Consider the following 22,397-nt stretch of genomic DNA (forward strand, 5'->3'; position numbering starts at 1 on the left):
ATTCAAACAGGCTGTTGACTAGCGGGTAAAGACCGTAGACCTAAAAAAGTCAAAATCTGACCTTTAATCCTTCTCTTATGCACTTTTCTGTCAGGCTTTTAATTTGTCATGACCTCTTGATGACCTTTCTGGCCTGAGGATTCCACAGACGGAGGATTCCAAAGGAAACATCCTCAATATAGATTAGGGCATCCAGTTTAAAAAACAAAAACACCTTCAGAGGTCACATCTTCTTCCCCACCAAAGATGTTAGACGTTTTAAGTAAGTTCTATTTTCTGTCAAGAAAGAAAGTTATCCAGATGATCCTGGTGGCCCTCTAAAAGACATGAAGGTCCCATTGGAGATGTTTTCTACATAACACAGAGGAGCCGGAACCTCCATGATCTGTGAGGGTTTTCCTTCAATAGAACGATGGAGCAGTGAGTGGATGCATCAAACAGTTGCTTGATATCTACAAATGCAGCGTTTTAACTGTGAACCAACAGATTTTCAGTAGTTTTTCCAGTTTTCAACTGGAAAAAAAAAAGTTTCTTCAAAGGGAATGTCAACATTGATTGGGATCGTCCTCCAAGATCTTAATCCAAATCAAATCTTTAGAAGACGGATGACAAAGGAGGTTACAGAAAACAGACATTGGTTCCTAAATATGTGGTGGCCGATGTGAAGCTGACTTAACTGGAAACATCAGCATCAACATGGAGGGTACTTATGAGTCTCTACTAATCTCTTTAGAGAGAGGGCACTTATCAATTAATGACTTAATCTAAAGTTGACTGATCTTGTCAATTGATTAATGCTTAATTTATAAGTGGCCATTTTCTTAAAAATTTGACTTTTCTTTTGTATCAAGAGGGTTGACCACCTTTCCAAAACATAATGGGCTGAATTTTTTTATATGCTGAATTTAAAAAAAGAACCACATCATTATATTTAAGAAAAATGTTAGCTGTATTAGTTTCTGATTGAATGAACCATGAATTGTGTATTTCTCACATTATTAAACTTATATATTGCAGTGATGATGAGAATATAATTAAATTCAGAAACCCTATACAACATAAAAAAACATACAGGTTTTAATATTTAGAAATCAGTAGCTGTAAAAAAAAAAAAACCTTAATACTTTCTTCAGCATTGTCTAAGAGATTAAAAGTACACAATATGGAAAGAAAAAAAATCAAATTTTTTTTCTTGAACGATGGATAAAATAAAAATAGTCAATTTTGAACAAAATTCAATTGTGGCGGTTTTTTGAGTAGATTTGGAAAATACACCTAGAAACAAGTTTTTTAGTTGCAAAACAACAACAAAATCAGCTAAAAATGTTTAATCATAATTTAATACTTATGAGATGCGCTCATCTTAAAAAGTAAGTTTTAATTATATTATATTTTGGCACTTCGATTTCAGTAATTTGCTAGATGACTCCCCTTGGTTCCTCCCCATCCATTTCTCCCTCCCCCAAATCATCAAAATCTCACCCACGGCTCCCCAGGGCGATTTTGGACCGGCACTGGTAACTAAAGCAGCGTCTATCGCACGAGCCCAGGCACGTACAGTAGGTACTACTGTACACGCTGAGCTGGATGGAGAACTGACAAATTCCACTGACTATTCCTCTCGTTGATCTATCCCGCCTGAAACCTCGCGAAGTTTCCGACTGCGCTGATTTTTGGTGGGCAGGCAGGCAGGCAGGCTGGCAGGCAGGAAAACAGGCGCTGAGCAGAGGCAGCAGCAGAGAGAGCCTTGTAGAGGCGAGTCCAAGAAAGGTGGAGACTCCGACTCCTGGCTAACTTCCTGCACTGTAATCTTCAAGAGAGAGAACTCAGGAGGACTGGACCGCTTGCTGGGACTAGGACGGATGGATTTAAGGCTCGTTTAGCTTGTTTTTCGGCAGTAATTCGACGCACCTCCTCTCCTCTGTGGCTGGTCGCTCCTACCCACCTGGACAGTAGCGCGTGAGCTGTGGGGAAGATTCCCAACATTTGATTCTGCGGGGCGTTCCGAGAAACAGGAATGGGTGAGTTCACCAGTGATGTGGCGCTTGTGTTTTGACGCTGTCTTTATTTTTATTTTAATTTTATTACTATTATTATTTTCCCTTGGCAGTTTCTAAAAGGCAAGTCGAGCCTGTAGACACATCAGTAAAGCGAGTCTCAGCATCTTGTAATATTTTTTTTATAAGCTTCTGGAAGCCGAGAGTTACAGTTAGCAAAGCCCGATGCTAGCTGGTTAGCCTAGCCAGCTAGTTGTGTGGTTCACAGGATAACGCCAGCTTCATCCCTGGATGTCGTTGTGCTTTCAGCGTTTTTTAAAGCAAACTTTCTTTAAACTACTGTCGTTTTCTTTTACTGTATCCTCAAACGAAACCTTTAAGCTACAAAAACACCTCAGAAAACCCCTTTTTCAGTTCCCACCTCACTTTTCTTGGGTAAGTCCGAAGTTTTGTGGATAACTTGGGGGCGGAGGGGCAACTTAGGCATCTTATCTGGACTACAAATGTTAACTTCCTCTTTTTGAGTTTGCCTCAAGGCTGTCGGCATGACTAGGTAAATCCACAGGCTCGACATTTAGAGCCACGAGACGGAACCGTATCTGTGATCTGAGAGCACGTCTGGAAGTGGGGATCAGGAGTTAAATGTGAGAAGGATAAACTCATGTTTTTAAACGCATAAAAGCTGTTTATAGTGGATATTGGTGTTTTACAATGACAACCGCAGTATAATCCAGAGGAAATATTTTGATTTGTCTCCATATTTTGCATCATGGCCCCCACCCCCACCTGTTGCGTACACCTGGGTGTGCAGGCTGTGGTTACTGTGGCCGGGCTCTCAGAGGCTTGCCTAAGGTGTCTGCTATGTGGTGGAACAGGTTCCTGGTTTGGCTGCGTCAAGTTTTCAGCTGCTGGTATGTTCAGAGTCAAAGCAACACTTAAGGATAAAAATAACTAAAAAAAAAAAAAAAAAAAAAATCAGTCAGCTTCTATAAGTGTCGGTTTCTAGTTGGTTGTGCTTCTTATAATGTGCTGGTTTTTGTTTTGGTCTAGCCTGTCTCAGATAAACGTGTTGGGTTTGAACATGTTGGAGCTGTCAGTGTGTACTCCCTCTCTTTCCTCCAACACGGCTCGTCTGGCTGCATTCCACAAGCAGAATCTTTTCTTCTTATGAAAGTTTGCATTCATTCTCTTTTTTTTTTTTTAAGCTATGGTACTTTTTACATTTTTGGACACGTTTCCATGTTTTCATAAAACAACACTCACCTAACCTAAGGATAAATATTAGGATATTATTCCCCAGGCTGGGATTAGTGCTGCATGATATAAGAAGATCTTGTGATGTCAATTGCTCTAGATGCCCCTTTTCTTATTTCCGCTCCTGATAATTTGGGCTGAAACGATTAATCTTATTAATCACGATGAATCTATTATTGAATAATCATTTACTAATTTTATAATCCTTTCCTGCCGTATACAGACTCAAACGCGCTGTTTACTCACAGAACACCCTCAGAGGAGTAATTAAACCAAAACGCTACAAAAATATATACATTTTGCATTTACATTTACCATTTTGCATTTAAGACAGAAAATAAATCTTGATAAATCTTGTCTTTGTCTGTTAATCTACCCAGAACTCATATTATATATATATATATATATATATATATATATATATATATATAATAAAATCTCCCATTAAGCACCTCGATGTTTAATTAATAATCTGGTAAAACAAAAAAATAATCAACCGTTCAGCTCTACACTGTATCAATGTTAAGCAGAAAATGTTGAGCTTTTTGCATGTTGATGACAGATTTATTATTTATGTCATCCTTTGCTCCAAATGGTCAAGGAATGCTTTTGTTGCATTTTTAGGAAATAAAAAAATTATTTTTAAAAGGAATTTAATTATTTGTTCATTTGTATCTTTTAATAAATTTCTATTGTATTTAAAAAAAAAGGCTTATGTGGTTAAATGGAAAATCTGTCAGTGTGCCAATTGTCAGAATAATCGATTACTAAAATAATAGTTGCTGCTCTACTTCTAAAATGTGCTTCAAAAACTCTGACCATTAGCATTTTTAGCAACATTGTTTATGACTATTTAGAGTTTTTGCTGCCTCAGACTCAGTCCTACTGGCTAAATATCCATCTATAGAGGAATATAATTGGGTTGAAAAAGGAACCTATGAAAGAAATTGTGCCAAAATTTCTCATTTGGAAGATCTAGAACATTTATCACCTAAGAAATCTCCAAAATGTCTCCCTTTCACTGTTTTTGCATCAATTCGACAATTTGCTGACTTGACTTGACTCGGTCTAGTTTCCTTGTTTCTTTGTTTCATGTAAGTTGCATCAACTTTAACTGTCAAGTCAAACCTTGACATTTGAAAAAGCTATCGCTACAGCTTAAACTAAGTTGTCTTCTGTCTTTGGCAATTATATTAAACTAAACATTTCTAGTTAATAGAAATTTAGAAAAAGTTGTCCCAGTTGATTTCATTATGTTTTTACGTTATTATAGTAAATTGTGATTTGATTCTGTAGTTCAGAATCAAACTATAGGACTGTAGCTGGATACTTTCAAAGAGATACAAGGTGTATTTATTTTATTGTTAGGCACAAATTACTATTAGTCTTTTTCACTTTGTTCCGCATTAATTAATTTACTTTTACCAGTGACATGAGTGTTGCTGTTTAGACTTCCAAAGTGTTCTCTGGAGCGTTCCCTTTGTGTTGGTGTTTTCTAGCAGACCTCTGAGTCTATCAGAGCAGCAGCTGGCATGTTTCTGCTCACAGGAGAGCCACTGATAAAGTGGCTTCATCGATTTATCTGCCAATATTTACTCACCACTGCTCTACAGACCTGCAGTACATGATGGTCCATTTACTCACCACAGCCTGGGTTGATGTGGAGTTTATTTATAGGATATGTTTTACAACCTGCATTATCCTTGCAAGAAATGCTCCATCAAATTATTCTCAACATGATTTAATAATAAAGATATGGATAAAGAACGATGTGTAATTAGGAAGTAGCTTTACCTCTGCAACAACAGTAGTGCTAAGTCTTTTTTCTATACTTCTTACTTTACTGCGTTGGTTTGTTTTTGTCTTTCTTTCTTTCAAACCACAATTTTTTTTTCTTAAAAAATAATCCTACTTACTTGCTTATGAAACTATTTCTTTATGCACATTTGTTTAAAATTTCATGCTGGCATGTTGAGGATGTCTAAAAATCTTGAACGCATTATGATACAATACATTCCCTCACACTTGCATTACTAAGTGTGTGTGTGCAGAGAAATTGGTCTGTTTTTTTTTTTTTTTGCAGCTTCATGTTCACGCCTGAGCGCCGCTGTATGAAGCAGCAGTTTCACAACCTCCCAGTGTAAATGATACTGTTTAAATACACGTGACCTCTGTTGGAACTCCTCAGAAACTCAGCAGGAAATGTGACGTTAATGGGGCCAAAGAACCTGCCTGATTAAAGGGGCCTAGATGTGTGAAAAGGAGGAGTTTGAGTGTAGTGTGTTTCCAATCTAGTAGTTAGATTTTTCTTTGACCTACTATTTTGTGTGTGTTTTTGTTTTTTCCTCTTTCTTGGACTGTCGGAAAAGTCTGTCGTCATAAAATAAATCCACTGCCTTATTGTAACAAGAAACCATGTTAATCAATATTAAGTGTAACAGAAATAAAACTCTATTTCCAGTTAGAAAAGTAATTGGAAGTGAATTCTTATTATTAAACTCAAGCCTATAAATATAGACTTGCTATGCCCTGTACATCACCCATAAACCAGCTATACTAGCTATGAAAATGTGTAATATATCAACTGGAGCCTTTTCCAAATCTTCCTCATTAGGGATTTTTGTCCTATTATGAATGTGATGGGATTAGCATGCATTTCCTGTTACGGTTTTTCATTTAGTTAATCGTGAAACCTGGAACCTGTTCCTGTCTGCACTATATATACTGCTGCACATTCCTACTGCAACAAATGTGCCCATCTGTAATTGAATTGCCCTTTTGAATAAAGTTTACTGAATCTGAACCTCTTAAACATTCAATTAGACATTGTTTCTAACTACACTTGTAAAACTCATCATTCATTTCTCTCTATTTTAGCCTCGTTAGTCTATTTTTCTGCTCGTTTCTTCAGGTATCTGTCGTCACTACATGTTGTTGAGCAACTAACATGAAGGGAGTTAGTTTTTGTTTGTAGTCAGCTTGTCAAATTGAAATTGATATGAAACAGCAGTTTGTTGGGAAACTTTCCCAAACTCCAGTGAAGGAAAAAATTTACTGCACTGTCTTCACACTTTAGTCTCCAGATATTAAATACTTAATTATATTTTCTAGAGCTGCAGAATACATCACCTTTTAATCAGTTTTATACAAAGCAGTGCTTTGACTCTATATTTGGTAGATTGATACTTGTAGTGACATGTATTTATTTATATGCACATTTAATTTCCCATTGAGCTTGTTAAAGTATGTTTGAATTTTAACTACTTTGCCTGCATCATTCGTGTAAGTGATGTCCACGAATGATGCAGAAATTAGTGATATAGATGCTTAAGATCAGCAGAAATGCACCGATTGGGCTTTTACCGGGGCGATGACGATTTCAGGTGTTCTTGAGTTCTGACCCACCAATTTAGATTTTGACTCATTGTAGTTCATTTTTATAAAGACTGTAAAATAAAAGAATGTGGTACAGACTTTACAATAGCACAATATCTGTTGCTAGTGTATTACACAATATACCAACCCTAACATCGGTATCGGCTGATATTAGTCATTTTTTAACACATCTGTATCAACCCGATAAATAAAACTGATACAATATAGAAAACTGATATTTATTTCCATCTTGTTTCTGGAGGAGGTTAGGCATGCGGCATTTGTTTGGTCATATGACCATAACAGTGATGCAGCAAAGGATTGTGGAGAGTTTAACTGAAGCAGAGAAGCAGTGGTCGAGACAGCAATGTTGTTGATTTCTTTCACGGTGCCAAAAGGTTAAAGAAATGTTTGTACAATTTTGTTATTGCCCAGAAAACATTTAAATATTGGTTATTAATACTGACCCTAATTTTCACCTATGTGCATCCTGATCTTTTCCTACTGAACATGGAGAACTGGAACGCTCCTCTCTCCCTATCAGCTACCTCATAGATCAGTAGGAAGGAATGCAGTGCTGAGTTTCCTCGTTAGTAACTGATCCCAGTGTTTCAGACTGGCTGCCTGGCAGGCTGCTCGCCTGCGTGGCCTTGTGTAAACCCCTTTCTCTTATCCTTCTTCCTGACTCTGTCCCCTGCAACTTCCTCCTTTCTGTCATCCGCTTACATAAGGTCCTCGCCGTACTCCAGGGTGACCTGGAAGCAGAAGCCTGGGGACAGGAAATGCATCATCATCCCAACCAGTATGTGCCCAACAAAAGGACAAGTAACAGTTTTCTGCTCTTTGGACAGACAACTACTATGTTCATTTGCCACAAATCTGCCCTTTATTGAAGAGAAGAAAAAATATGTAGTCTGTTTGTGGTTTAGGCAAACTGACTACTTTGTTACATACACCCAAAACCTTGTGTATGTAACACGGACCAGGACATCCCTACTTATAATGTGTGCTCTGTCCTAAGATGACAGAACCTGAGCTGAGTTCAATGCCAACTATAAACTCATCTTTACCTGTCGTCTTTGCTGTCACCGTTTCTAGTGTATTAAAAAAAAAACTTAAACTTGAAAATCAAGAATGCTTAACTTGATGAGGAGTTATGTAATGCCTGCTAACCCACCAGGCTTATAATACACTGGGCAAGGTTTCCCCCAGAAAACCTGATGACCCTGGTGTTGTACCATGCGTTTTATTTATTTCAAACATGATAGTAGTATAAAATCATGCAATGCAATGCAAAAGACATATTTCTGTACCACAGTAATCTTAACATTCTCGAAAAGAAGTAGGAAGAACTAAGAAACTTATGAACTCTTATCCCATAAACTCATATTTATTAACCCTTATTAATAAATCATTTAAAAATATTAGAGCTTACAAAAATTCGGAGGCCTCATATTTTGGAAAGAATAGTGTGTGAGGCCAATGGGCTGCTGCAGGGATGTGCAATTAAAGCCTGGCGGTCTGCCAGGCTTATGATGCACTGAGGGGTAAGCCTGATGGGGGGAAAAACCTGGATCAGTGTTGTGAATAAAAATAATTTCATAAAACTTATTTACACAATCACACTCAGTGCTCACACATTCTCCAGTGTACTGTTTGTGTATTTTGTGAGCTGTGCACTCTGCACAAATTTACTAGAGCGGTAAATTTTCTACACCACTTGTCCGCCATGCAAACATTTCACCTGCCATTGTTTATTACATTTTATTTATTTTTATTTTGTGTGTAACATTTCTCTTGGTTACAAAGTCAGACACTTGGCATGTCAAGATATTTAAAGATTGGTGATCGGCCAAAACACTGCAATCGGTGCACCGATGTCTGCCTACTGTTTTATATATATATATAATCTTCAGTTATATAAATCTTTTTTTATCCATCTCTCCCCATCCTTCAATCTTCATCTAGTCCTAATTATACTGCATAGCCTAGTGAAAACCTCATATTCGGTGACTGAAAAAGCAGTCACAAGCTGTTTTTCCTGTTCGCACCACATTCACCAGTGCTGCTCATGTGTTTTTTTGAGACGATACGTTCAGTGACACGCTGATCTCGGGTCACCGTTCCCACAGAGGAGTGACTCCTTTGCCTTGAGCCGCCTCCCTTCTCCTCTCAGGACTCAGCTGTCGTAGATATGTCAGGAATCCTCACAAGGCCGCTCCTAAAGCCAAGGTGTGAAGCCACTCCGCTGTTGGCTTTGAAAACTCCAGACTGGACAGGAAGCAGCTCTGCGTCTTGATTTGTGTAGAGATTCCTCACTGACGGGGTGAAATCAGACGCACATTTCTCCCTCCGTGTCGCTCATCCCTCAGTCATTTCCTGTCTCTTCCAAGTTGGATGGGTTCAGAAGAAGATACTTCATAACAGTTTTCATATGACATGCATCAGGACATGCCTCTTGCTGTAATGAAGGCATTTTTCAGAGATGTTATCATAAAAGGAAACAATTCATTTAGAAATGTGTGATGAATGACAGTTTTGTCTCGGGTTACAACAAGCTAAATATTTCTCTGCTAACCCTCATTCATCTGATTCCCGACCATAAGGCCAGAGTAAGCGGCCCTCGTAGTCTTTTGTGTTCAGGATAAATGTCCCATTGGAGCCTGTATGGCTGTTCCTCGGACAGCGGCCAACCCTGGATGAATGAAGTCATTCTCCAGCATGCGTGAAGCTAAATACAGCTAGAAGGCCCCGTCATGATCTGAGACTGGAAAACTTTCGGTCCAGGTTACGGAGCTCCCACAAACTCTGTTTGAACTACAGGTGCACCGGTCCGTATCTGTCCCGATATTGAGAAAGATTCTCTAGATCGGTGACAATGCTCCAGATCCATAAAAGATCTGTTCAGTCTAATTCTGTACTCTGAGGGACACCATGCTTTAATATTTATTTTACATTATATTTAGAGTTCCTAATTACACTTTCTGAACCATTTAAAAGAAGGTTTGTTGCAGTTTAGTTTTACATGTTTGACCAAAATAGTCAACCTGCTGTTTTTGTCAATTTCAGTTCCTCTATTTTTATTTTACATTGGCTGTTACACTGAATTATACCGAATGAACAAATTTAAGTTGTGTTGTTGTTTTTTGAGCTACTGATGCATTTAAGTATCTGTACTGGTGCAAAGTTCTCAAATAAAATTGTAACTCAGTACATTTATGTCTGTAAAAAAAAAAAAAAAAAAAAAGTCAATTCAGCACTGTTCTCCTGTGTCGGATCCGTATCGGCCGACACCAGATCCGACAGATATCGAAATCCGTATCAATAACGCAGAAACATCCTGCATGCTTATCGTTTTATGCAATAAAGCAAACTGGATTTGGACAAAATCTGCAAAGAATCAGGGGGCCTTAAAACATCAGCCACTAATCTGAAACAATCACTTATAATTCTGAACAGAACTGTAAGGATAACCATCACATGTCACATCACTTTTTCTCCCCCTCTTTCCAAGTTATTCTGAAAATGGTTTCTTAAAGAGTTCATCCGTCACCTATCCGATGGTGTGTGAGTAGAGTGTGTTCTACCTTTAATATATTTGAGACCTGCAAGATGCCCTATGTGCTTCAAAAGCTCAGTTTCCAGCTCATCCGAATCTCTTTTGTCTTCCTGTTCTCACATTAAAAGATCCTGTCAAATTACAGCTCCCAGCAGTGACTAAGCAGTTTATTTATATAAAGCCCGGGTGGAGCCGCTTCATGTTTAGACTGTCTCACAGGGTGTGAGCCGTGTGTATCTCCAGATGTTTACCTGAGTGTTTGGAGGTTGCAGTGAGAGGCTCGAATAAAAACTCACCTGTGTGGAAGAAAAGAATCGTTTCCAACGCCACATCATCATCATTCTTCATTGTCTGTGACTATCTTCTAACACTTGGTCCTCATAAATCCGTCCACACAATGTTTTCCAAAAGACTTAGATATTCTCTAGATGATTCTGCCAAATGTGAAGTGTTCTATTTTTTTTTTTAAGTGATTAGAGGTTTTCAATTTGGTGAAATTACTTCTTCACTCAGGTCAGGTTGGTGTAGACCTACTGTTTTCCTGTAATGTACGTGGATGAGTTCTCAAAAGACGTATGCTTGCAGGAAAGAGAAATGAGGCAAGTTAACCTTTGTTACTTAAAATCTTCTGCAGAGACATTTTAATGAGTCAGGAACTTATGTCTACATGTGAGAACTTATTTAAATACATTTTACTGCAACACTTTTGTTAGTTTCTCATGTCTGTTTTGGTAACTCTGATGTTTGTCAGTCCTACCTGTGACCTACCGTATTTTCCGCACTATAAGGTGCACCTAAAAACATTCAATTTCCTCAAAAGCCGACAGTGCGCCTTATAATCCAGTGCACCTTATAGTGCGGAAAATACAGTACTCTTATACTGTTACATCTCTATAAATTAAAGGTGTTATTGAAAATGTGCTAATCCAGTTAAAACGTTGTCATATAAATGTAGAGATTAATATCAACAATTTTTTTTTTACCTTTGATTATGGCTTATAGGTAGTGAATAAATATTTTCCCCCCAAATTGGACTATTAAAACAAATGATTTTTAATACATAACTACTCTTCGGTTCATGTCATCGTCTACACAGACAGATGGATGTTTGGCTGACATTCACTGACATCTTCCACAGGGAGAGTTGGTCACAAACGTTCATTGCTATGAAGTAAGGCTGACTATATTTTTCAAGAGCAGTGTTTGTGGTGCTGTGACTGCTTTGTCATGCAGTCACAGCCATATAGTTTGACTAAAAAAATGGTAATAACATTGCATGAAGCACCAAGTCTCCTCCATTCAGTAGCAACATTCACACTGAAGAGTGTTACCAGCGCCACCTGGTGGTTCTTGGTTGTGATCTGTTGACTTAACGAGAACAATGTTTTCATGTTTTAGCTTCTGAATATTGGCCAGTTCCAGTCATCAACCAAAAAACTTTTTAAGCGTCTCTTCAGAAAAATAACTGTCCAAGCTGGTCTGGTGTGACTGGTTGTTCCTGGTTGGCTGTATCAGAGCAGAGATCTGCTCTGAGGTCAGCACATAGGGGCCGGTTTCTGTTTGGACATAGGCCCAGGCTGCCGTGGTGTCGGTGCCAGGGTTAGTGATGTCAGAGGGAGGCCCCACACACACACACACACACACACACATACTCTACTGAAGCTGAGCCAAGTTTAACAGCAGGTAATGTTGTGTTAGTGAATGAGTGCTCCAGATGAGTGTGAGTGTGTGTGTGTGTGCCTTGCAGGTCTTATGGGAGTGTGTTGCCTGTACCTGTGTTTGGTATGAGGCCAGCATCCAGCTCTCTGCAGGGTGCTCAGTAAACAGCCAATCACACGGCCTGCTGTAGGAACTTCATCAAGGCTGTGCGGCGTGTCATGCTACGTGATGCTGTTAATGCTGCATGGAGATTGTTGTAATGTGGAAGGTGGTCAGAGAGGGTCTGTAAAGGAATAATCCAGCATGTTTCTTCTCTACTTGTTTCCACAGCAGATGAGATGATTGATCCAGCAGGGGTTTTGTGTTGCATAGGGATGCACCGATTAAACCCACAACAATAAGCAATAAACCAGTTAATCGCGTGGTAAATTAAAATGAGCTCCATAATTTTCATTTGCATTCCTTCGTCTTGAAAAAGAATCTTTAAAAGCTGCCATTTTGAAAAACTTGGTATCTTTGCCTGTTTTCTTTCTCTGAGCCCAGTGATTGATAGATTTTAAAGAGCAAATTTGTTTTGTTGAGACATTATAATCCATTTTATGTATTGTTTTGGTGGTTTATTTTTTATTTTTGGATATTTAAAACGTCTCCTTCCAGTCCCTCTATTAAATGAAATTAAAGTTCAGGTGTGCTTGTGTTATTCTGCCTTCAATTCTCTGCTGTACTGAAATACTGTCCCTGATATTTTTATGATTACAAATGATGAGGGTTAACCCTAACTCTCTTTAACCCTTAAATTATTGCACACTTGTAATTTAAAACATGGAATTCAGCAAATCATTTTTGAGAACTTTTTTTTAAGAAAATCAGTCCACCGGCTTTCTGCTTTCTTCCATAGGAATAATAAATGATGTGTACTTTGACACTCAGATGTTAAATAAATTCTACTTATTTAATAAGTTGAAATTATTTAAGTTACTAGACCATCAGTAACTAAAATATTAAAAGTTATTACCATTTTGTCCCAAATCAAGCCGACATACTTTAAAGGCTTTAGACAGAATAGAAGTGTGTTCTTGCTAGTTTCGTCCTACAATAAGAACACTCAATTTACTCAATCTGCTCTGAGTTCAGCGCATAGGGGCCAGTTTCTGCTTGGACTTAGGCCAAATCTGTTGCATAAAAAAATGCAATAGATTTTTATTTTTTCAGAACTATGCGGTACGTTTCCAACCACATTGAAGAATTAATTTTGTGATTTAGGTGTCTTGATTCACATTTCTTGTTTTTTTTCTTTGCTTATCTTTATTCCCTTTCTCTCTCTCCCCATCCCCGTCTGGATCAGAGGTCTTAGTGGAGTACGAATACGACGCGCTCCACGATGACGAGCTGACCCTGCGGCCGGGTGACATCATCAAGAATGTGCGCTACATCGAAGAGGAGGGCTGGATGGAGGGGGACCTCAACGGGAAGAGAGGGGTCTTCCCAGACAACTTTGTTAAGGTGGGAGAACACCGATGGGTCTTGTATTGCTTTCTACCTCCGGATCATATTTTCCTTTGTGCTGCTGACAGGCCGGTTCCTGGGAGGTTGAATTTGATCAGAGTAGCTCCAGGTGTGGCCTACTTGCAGGTTAGGTAGATCACTCAGGTTTTGTTGTGAGGCTACAAAGCAAACAAAAACGCAATCATGATGCAGGGTTGGGCAATAATGCCAAACAATATTGCAATGTTTGTTTGTAAATATCTCTAATATCCCAGACAATATTCTATGTTTTCTGCTTTTTAAAACAAATATGTAACTACATGTTTTTTTACCCTACTTTTCTTATAAACAGTCACCAGAATGAAAAAATCCATACTTAAAAAAATCATGCAATACTTTTAGTGGATCAAAGGAAGAAATAAATTACCAAGTGTAAATAAACTACTTGTATACACAAATGAAGCGGGTTTAGTTTTACAAGATGTTTTTCACTCATTTGTTTTTTTTAATGAATACAAACTTTGTGTAAAACAGAGAACCATGTTTTTAAGACAAAAACAGTCTTTCTTTTAAAAAACGCTCAACACCGAAATATGTTTCATAAAAAAAAGCTGCATAAAGTGAAAGCTTGTGCTCACTTCCTAATGATCAGGAACTCTGTTCAATTTCATTTCTTCCATCTGTCACAGACATCTCCACTGAAGATAATGTTGATGACGAATATTTTGGTTTTTAGCTTTCATTTTCCTGCAGCCCCTGCCCCAAAGGCAGGAATTTACACTCTGCATAGCCATGTCTCTTACTAAATATAATAAACTCTGACATGATTCACTAACCTTTAATTATTTTACAGTTAAAACAAGCTGCAGGAAATCAGCTCTAGTTCTTCAGCTGCTCTGTGCCTTTCAGCCATTTGGTATTGAACAGTTTATGTTATGAGTCAGCGTTTCGCCGTGGGCCGCTCCTCTCATCTTTCCTCATCTCTCCTTCCTGCTCCTTCGATCTTTTAATCCTCACGGCGAGATAGGTAATCCGCTAAGCGGCCTGCCGCCGTCGGGCCTGGATGCGTAATCCTGTAAGGAGCAAGCAGTTGAACTTTGCCCCGAACAACATGACAGCAGGTTAGCATGCTGTGTTGTCGCAGTGAGCGATAAGAGGAAGGAAACATGTGGGAATGGGTCACGGTAAGGCTGCCGGCTGACGGCTAAATGCTAATATCAGGATTGAAAGGATGGCAATGTGGAATCTGATGTTTGTGTGTGAGGACAGAGAGCTGGAAGGCTTGAGATTTTATTTACCTGCTCACGTCGCTGTCGGGTGTCTGGATTTACGACCACCCGCTTTCCTGTCAGAGTTTAGTTTATCTCAGAGGAGCAAGGCATCGTCGTTGAGTAAATCTGACGGTTTCTTTTTGCCTCTTCATAGTCAGACAGATTAGTAGGTATAATTTGACTGAAATTTATTTGGCTGTTCACCAGATATTTCAACTTAATCTAAACTTAGTAAATATATAAATGACTTTGAGAACCTGCTATGTATAAACAAAGTTACGATAATGACTTTTAAGTGTTTTTAGCATAGCTACCTTTTAATATTTCACTTTATTACCCATCAGCTGACACACACACACACCCATGGAGACAAATACCCAGAGCTGTATTGTATGCCTGTTCGTCCCTCAGGCCCTATAAGCCATGATAAAATGACTATTTAAACATTTACAAGCGCCTTAATGAAGTTTTTCTTCACCGTTTGCTGTCTAGGTTTTAATGAGACAAGCACAAAATAGTTCATGATGGTAAAGTAGAATGAGACAAAATACACTTTGTTTGCCCATTCCTGTTGTTTCATTCCGAGGCTTTTAGGCTTAATTTTCCCAACTACACTGGAATTTGTTGGGAAAATTCCAACTTTCCTCAGATTTTGGGATGGATGGATGTAACAGAATTGCCTACACAAAGCCTAAACTGCTTTTTTTGAGAATATCATTTCTTCCACGTCTCAACTTTTCATAGAAAGGAAAGAAATTCCTGTCTGTCTTAATGACAGTTAACGAAATCAAATCTTTTTTTTTTTTCCCTCGTCACATTTAAGTAATTAACACCCTGCGTGTGTTTAGGGTGTGGTGCCAGCACAAGCTCATTCTTGTGAGCAGATTGTCGCTTTGCTTTCCCAGCTCAAAGTGCAGAGCTGGCGCTTTGTAGCTTTGTGACTGGAGCTCAGAGCCTCCAGCTCGCCCAGGTCCTCCACTCTCTGCCTGGAGAGAAACCTGCTAATGCTGGACTCATCTTAATGTTTCCTGTGGTTTCACACTCAGCTGGATTTCCTCCTCACTGGAACTTTCATGTCAGCATTTGTAAACCAGGAAGTAGGCCACGAACGAGGTCACCATGCGCACACACCTATACACACACATTTACAGGGTACACAACCTTTATGGATCAGCGCTTTTTTTTTCTTTATTTTTCTGGGTTGTAAATGAGAAAAGTTTTGGTAAACCTAATTTGTCGTATTTTATGGCTCAGGTTTTGAGGTGGGCAGTTTGCCCAACAATCTTAAAAGTTTCGAGTGAGATTCATTGGTTGCTGCAGCTTCCTGTCTATGAACTGTTGTACTGAGCAAAACATTTATCTATTTAATCATTTTTGGCTGAGAAACCCACACTTTAGTCCTGTGACCGAGTTTTGATCTCTAAAACATTTACCTGCTGTTTGATATTTTATTACCTTCAGCGGCTACATAGCTACCGTAATGTCCAGACTTTAAGCCACTACTTTATTCACCCACTTTGGACACTATGATTTGGCTACTGAATGGCTTTTCACAAACGTGTTTCCAAAGGATGACAATATCCTTTGATGAAGAATATTATTGGATGTCACACAAAAAAAAGTTATTTACTTATTTTAGCAAAAGTTTTGATATTTAAAAGTTAATTTCTCATTTCTGCAGTTTTGTCTAGCTTATGGAAAAAGCATCAGCTGCCAAATAAACAGTAAACTAACCAATTAAATTTTTGCTTGGGGTGTGTGTAATTTTTTCTCTCCAAAAGTTTAATAAATGGCAGAGGGGATAAAAAGTCAATTATAATACATTTTTTTCTCACAAACTAAAAAGGAAAACCTCAAAAGTACATTCAACATGGTCACTTACGGCCTACAGACGAGTGTGGCTTGTGTGTGTAAAATGACTTTTCTTTTCGAAGTTAATGATTGTAGCTCAGTAGTCGTAATAGAAATTACAGTAGTTGCTGCTTGTTCTCGCATTCATAAGATGCAAAGCAGAACTGCATTTAACACTTGATGGTGTCTGTTTGCTATATCTGAGCTGCTAATTTTTTATTGTAAATTGAGGTAATTGAAAATGGATTTATTGGTAGTTTTACTTTCAGACTGTATCACTAATCCTACTAATACATTACAACTAGAATTCTGTTCAATGTAGTGGTCGCCATTTCTTCCCTCCTAAGTTGATATGTGAAGCTGCAGGAAATGGAGGGAAGCTAAAGTGAAGCGTCTGAGCTGGAGTATAAATCTGCAATTCAAAGATCGTTCCTCATAGATTCCACATTGGCTACTTTGTGGCTTGTCAACAGCGTTTAATAATTTCCGATCTTCCTGCTTACTCAGATCTCCTCCACTGTATCGCTCCACCCGAACGTTAGCCTGACTTCAGGCTGAATAATGTAACATCTGACTTTGTTGCTCCTGCAACCGCAAAGATCATCATCCGTGATGCACACTGCAATTTTATATTGGGTGGAGATTTAAGTTTATTAAGTGACTTTTGGTCATTAATACAGAGATATGACAGCAGCACCTGTTTCACTAGTTTGACCACATGTCTCTGAGCTCGGTGGGGAAACCCTGATTCCATTCCTGATTCTCTGTACGATTTGGACTTTTTGTTCGGGAGTTTCCCAGAATCAGCCTCTTTGGCAGCTGCTTTACAGCCAGACTCCCTGACTTGGCTGGAATCAGCAGCAGGCCAGGCGCTCCATTTAGACACGAGCGTCTTGAAAGTTTTACGACGTCGTGCCTGCGGAGCGGCTGCAGCAGCTGCCACAGGTCGCATTTCGCTTCTCCTCACCAGGCCTGGTTTACACGTCCTCTTTCTATGGAAGCCAGTTGATGTGTCTATGCACAGTTCCTGTATGGAACGCTCCCCCTGACCACATTCAGCAGTGCTCTGAATGACCACAGCCTGTTTTTGATGCATTCATTTGCATTGTAGAGAAAACTGCTGTTTTTTTTTTCACCAATATATGGGAAATGTTGCTTGAAGTTAAAGTGTTGGACATTTATTTTTCATGTTCTTTTTCCTTAGGAGATGAAAAAGGACCCCAAAGAGGTCAAGGAAACCAGAAATGAGCCAAAGGAGGAGCCCAGCCAGCCTCAGGGCAGAGAGAGCAGTGTGGCCAACCTGGTCAAGAGGATAAGCGTCATCGGCATCCCCACCGGGGGATTCCAGCCCATGCCTCCCGCAGCATCAAAGAGTAAGAGACAGGATTTCTCCTTCCACAACATTCCCATTCAGTTCTAGTCAAATTTATTTTAACAGCTGCAATTATGTAATAAGTTATTGACCAATATAAAATAGATATTGGCTTGCTTAGTTGTCTCTTGCATCTTCACAGAAACTAAACTATTTATAGATTTATATCTAGAGTGAATACATATTTTACATGTCAAAACCAGACTGGTCCACAAAACCATTGCTCATGTATGTAGCAATGGCACATACATGAGCGTTGCTAACGTTAGCGGCTAAAAGGCGATGTTCAAACCATTAATGTACATCAATGGGGAGAACCTACAACCGCTAAAATCTGACACCACTTCGATTTTGTTTGCATTTTGTGAAGAAGGAAGTTGTCTTCTTCAGAGGTTTTATGTTGATTCCTTCAGTAGTTCTTGGTCCAGCTCCACCACAGGCGACGGGGGGAACAGATTTTTCAGTGAGTTTGGATCGTTTGACACAGTGCAGTGAGACTTTGTACCACAGCAGCTGAAAATGAAACAAATGTTGCAATTTTGGTCCCCAATCCAACCCAGTCTACCTGATTATAAAGTGTGAAAACACCTCAGTGGTGAATAGTACAGCCAGGCTGTGATTAATGAACAGCCCTGGTCATGTTGGTCCTTCTGTTTCAACTGAACCCAACAAACCGTCTGTTCTCATTTTTTTTTCTCATCCATGTGCATTTGCTTTGCTTTTAAATATGAATCATCATGATTACTACTGATATAATAAGCTTCACCTTAGTATTGTGATTGTAGGATTTTACTGGTCAGCTCGCCTAACTGCTGGGTCTTTTTGAGTTTCTTATCTTGTCAAAAATTTTGGTTGTACTAGTTAGTTCTGTTAAGGAAGCTACTGCAATGTGATAAAGGAACCATGTTTACATGACAAATATGTGCAAAACTTTTTCAGTAAACTGATAAAATACAAAACGGCCCCCACAATTTCACACGTCGGCGTCTTATTGAGGCGTTAGAGTGACAAACCCCACCTACTTGGGAGCGGCTGCATATACGTTTCAGGGAAATTGTAAATGATGTTTATTCAAAGACCAGTCACATGAAAAGTGGACAGCATGGCTAAGTAATTAATTCCAGTCGAATTATGTAAGTTTGAACCTGAGAACATCCCTTGTCTTTATCTCATTAATTAAATTTGACCTCATGGTGTTCTGTTGGTGTGTGTGAGCTTGCATGTTCAGTCATGCTTCCAGCTGTGTGTGTGAGCTGCATACCTTCAATGAGTCCAGTCTTGCTCAGTAATACCATAACGGATACAGTTTATGTCTGGTGCTCTTACTGCTGTCTAAGAGTTTCTGTTCTCAGAGAGCGCTCAGCTTATCAAAGCTGAAAACGTGAAGTGAAACCTGAACTTCTCGAGCAAAATGCTAAATCTGTTATTTACCGTCACAAAGTGATGAGCATCTTGAAGCAAGCGCTGTACCTCATAGAGCAGAATGTTCCTGTTGTTGGAAGTGTGAAAGGATGAAAGATCTGATCCGTCTCCTGCTTAGACTGACAGGGATTTCAGCTGGATCTTCTGTTTATTATGGGCCTAAAATGGCAATTATGTTGTTTTTCCTGTAAAATAAGAGTTTTAACACAGACAAATATCTGATCTGCCTGGAAACCTTTGCTGTTAGAGATACATCGGTTAGAATTTAGTGACCAGGTTTGGATCTCTGGGTTTTGTAAAGTTCTGACTCGGTTGCAGACTACATAATAAAAAGCATTGCTATGATAACGTGCTGAAGGCGGAATGTCAAAAAGACCAGGAGCTTCTTAAAGAGACAGAAGGCCATTTTCAAGGTGTCAAATTGCAAAGTAACATTTTTTTTAAGTTATGTTTGTCATATACAGCATTTTATATGCTGAAGGTAACATTGTTACTTGATTGTGTTATAGAATGGTACTGTGTGCCTCTAAAATACATATTAAAACAAGGATATATTCTAACATCTAAAACGTATATTGCTCATCCTGACTAACATGACTGGACCAGGAGTCTGTCTGTGTGCGTTTCTAGAGAATATTTATCCTTATCTCAACTCTTGAGACATCCAAAATGCTGGAAACATTTTCAAGTCCAGCATGTTCCATAATACACAGAAAGGAAAACTTTGACTCCTTTCAAACATGTCTCAACATAACATGAAATACAGTTTCCTTTTAAAATAATCTTTGTGCTTCTTCTGACTTCATTTGAAACACATTACCATCTAAGTTGCTAACTTTGACTCTCCTCCTCATTGTAATACAGTCAGAACCAGAGAGTGCTGTCGGAACCCATCTTAGTGCTACTGCAGAAACTAACATTTACAGTCATCATTATCGTTGCTCTTAGTAGTACAACCAAAAAGTTCTCGAAAAGGCGACTTTTCTGTGAATAATTTGAAGCTAGATGTCTATGAAAACGCAGCAAATAGGTGAATCCATAGATATACTGTTATTAATCATTAACACAAAAAATGGCTTTGTTCTGTTGATTCTGCACCTTAACTACCCCTAACTTTTTTTTTAATGCAAATCTACCGAGTTACACATTTTCCACAGTTCACCCTACAGAGTTGTTGTTGTTTTTTTCTTAAACGTAGATGTTTTTCTGGTTTTCCGTCTGTGAGTTACATCTTCTGCTTCTTAAACACCCGGCCTTCAGGTTGGGTGTGTCTCCCACAGCACAATCTGATTGGGTCCCCCAGCAAGTTTTACACCTTTCTTTGCTTACTTACCTGTCAGTTGCAAGACCCTGACATTTGAGAGTGAGCACAGATCCACCACGGACGCTTTTTGATATAAACACACTTATTTTTGTTTAGTTTATTTTGTCTTTTTTTTTTCTTCCTCGTTCCCAACAGAGCCGAAGAGGAGACAGTGCAAGGTACAGTTTGATTATCAGCCGGTAAACGAAGATGAACTGGAGCTGAAAGTCGGAGACGTCGTCGACATCCTAGAAGAGGTAATTTAAACGTTTCAGTCATGTACTCTGCTCATGGTTGGAATCTTACAGGTTCCTTTTAAACGTGCGTCTGCTGAAGCAAGAATGCCATATTGTTGGCTTGTTTTTAAAGCACTGAGCATCTCCTGACTGGTTTTGTTCTCTGCATGTCAGAGCATGCAGACAAATGAAGCAAACGTTTGTTTCTTCATCCAACCGACCTGAAAGTCAGAACGGTAGAGGATCGATGATGTTTCCGATTTATTTTCTTCTGGTGGCAGGTTGAGGAGGGCTGGTGGAGCGGGAGTCTCAACGGCAGATCTGGACTGTTTCCATCCAACTTCGTCAAAGAGATGGAGGCTGGAGGAGAAGAGGCAGAGGCCAACGACACAGCGGCTGACAAACCTGGTAAAGCTGACGGGCTCAGCAGCATTTCTAGAGACACTGCAGCTTCAGAGGAGGCAGCAAAAGGAAAACTAAATCATTGTAGGGGAACTGGAACGTTACTCTGGGTTTGACATTTGGAAGAAATGTTACCAAAACAAAACAACGGGTCTTTGCAGCGTATGAACAAATGTCAAGGTGTGTGCTGCCTGCAGAAGAAAGACACTGGAAGGAAACTCCAGTGGAAATTGGTGGAAATTTACAGATTGTAGTTCATTCAGTGTAAATATCAAAGAGACTAAAAGGTAATAACTTTGTCTAACATCCCAAATAGACACTTAATGATTTATTGCCAGCAAGATTTTTGTCACTAAGGGCGTCAAACATAGAGCCAAAAATTTTCCGATTTGATTTCAATTATGAGGATAGACAAACTTTAAATATCTTTTAAATACACTAATGTGTCTAACCAGCTGTGAATAGGTGATAAATCAATTTTACTGAATAATCAAATTTACTGTCTCTGAAGATTTATTTTTTGGGAAATGTTAGAGTGATGTCAGCCCGCCCAGAGCGAACCATCTTGTTTTACAGCTAGTATTTAATTAGACTTTGAAGTCAGGGCAACTCCCGGAAGGAATGATTCGGGGGGAACAAGTTTTTGAAAATATTTTCTGTCATTTGTAATTCCTTTTTAAGAAAAGAAATGGAAAATGAATCAACTAAAATTAGATCTGGTATGAAAAAAAGCTGAGATTTTATTTTAAAGCCATGTCACCTACATTTCCTTCTCTTTCTTACCCTTTCTTTCCCTTTTTATTTTCTCTTTCTTTGTATCTGTCTCTTCTTTTTGCTCTGTACGTCTTTCTCTCTTTCCATCTTTTTCTTTCTTAGAAAAAAGGATTTATTTTTATTTTTATATCTTTTTCTTTGTCCTTCTCTCTATCTCTACCTAGTTAGTAGAAGGTACAGGGAGAAAGTTTGAACCTCTCAAACAACTTCATACATTACGCTTTGTTCAAAATTCTCCACTGTGATGTATGGTGGTGGAAGCATCATGCTGCAGAGACGCTTTTGTTTATAAAAAGCATAAACTACGGTAGATTGAGGCCAAAACAGAGAAATTATCTGTTTTTGTTAGAAGTGGGCAGGTTCAAACTCGACAATGTGGTTTATTTCACTGTTTGAGTTTCACTTTTTTTCTGTCATATTAAAGCTTAAAAAAAAAA

General features: G+C 38.8%; 1 protein-coding gene across 7 annotated transcripts in view; it reads left to right on the forward strand.

The window, feature by feature from the left end:
* The first annotated feature begins 1,512 nt into the window (after positions 1-1,512).
* cd2ap (CD2-associated protein) overlaps positions 1,513-22,397 on the forward strand; it is a 54,203-nt gene continuing 33,318 nt past the window's right edge. For 3 of the 7 annotated variants that reach the window (XM_008398603.3, XM_008398605.3, XM_008398607.3), the window contains exons 1-5: positions 1,515-2,021; positions 13,190-13,347; positions 17,656-17,824; positions 20,705-20,805; positions 21,066-21,192. In XM_008398603.3, coding sequence (XP_008396825.2) covers positions 2,018-2,021; positions 13,190-13,347; positions 17,656-17,824; positions 20,705-20,805; positions 21,066-21,192 — 559 coding nt within the window. In that variant the 5' untranslated portion in view covers positions 1,515-2,017. Of the gene's footprint in view, positions 2,022-13,189; positions 13,348-14,454; positions 14,514-17,655; positions 17,825-20,704; positions 20,806-21,065; positions 21,193-22,397 lie in introns of those variants that run through there. The other 4 variants (XM_008398604.3, XM_008398606.3, XM_081602264.1 and 1 more) reach the window with 3 other exon arrangements.

The sequence above is a fragment of the Poecilia reticulata genome, chromosome 21 (genome assembly GCF_904066995.2).
Source record: "Poecilia reticulata chromosome 21, P_reticulata-male-v2, whole genome shotgun sequence".
Lineage (NCBI taxonomy): Eukaryota > Metazoa > Chordata > Actinopteri > Cyprinodontiformes > Poeciliidae > Poecilia > Poecilia reticulata.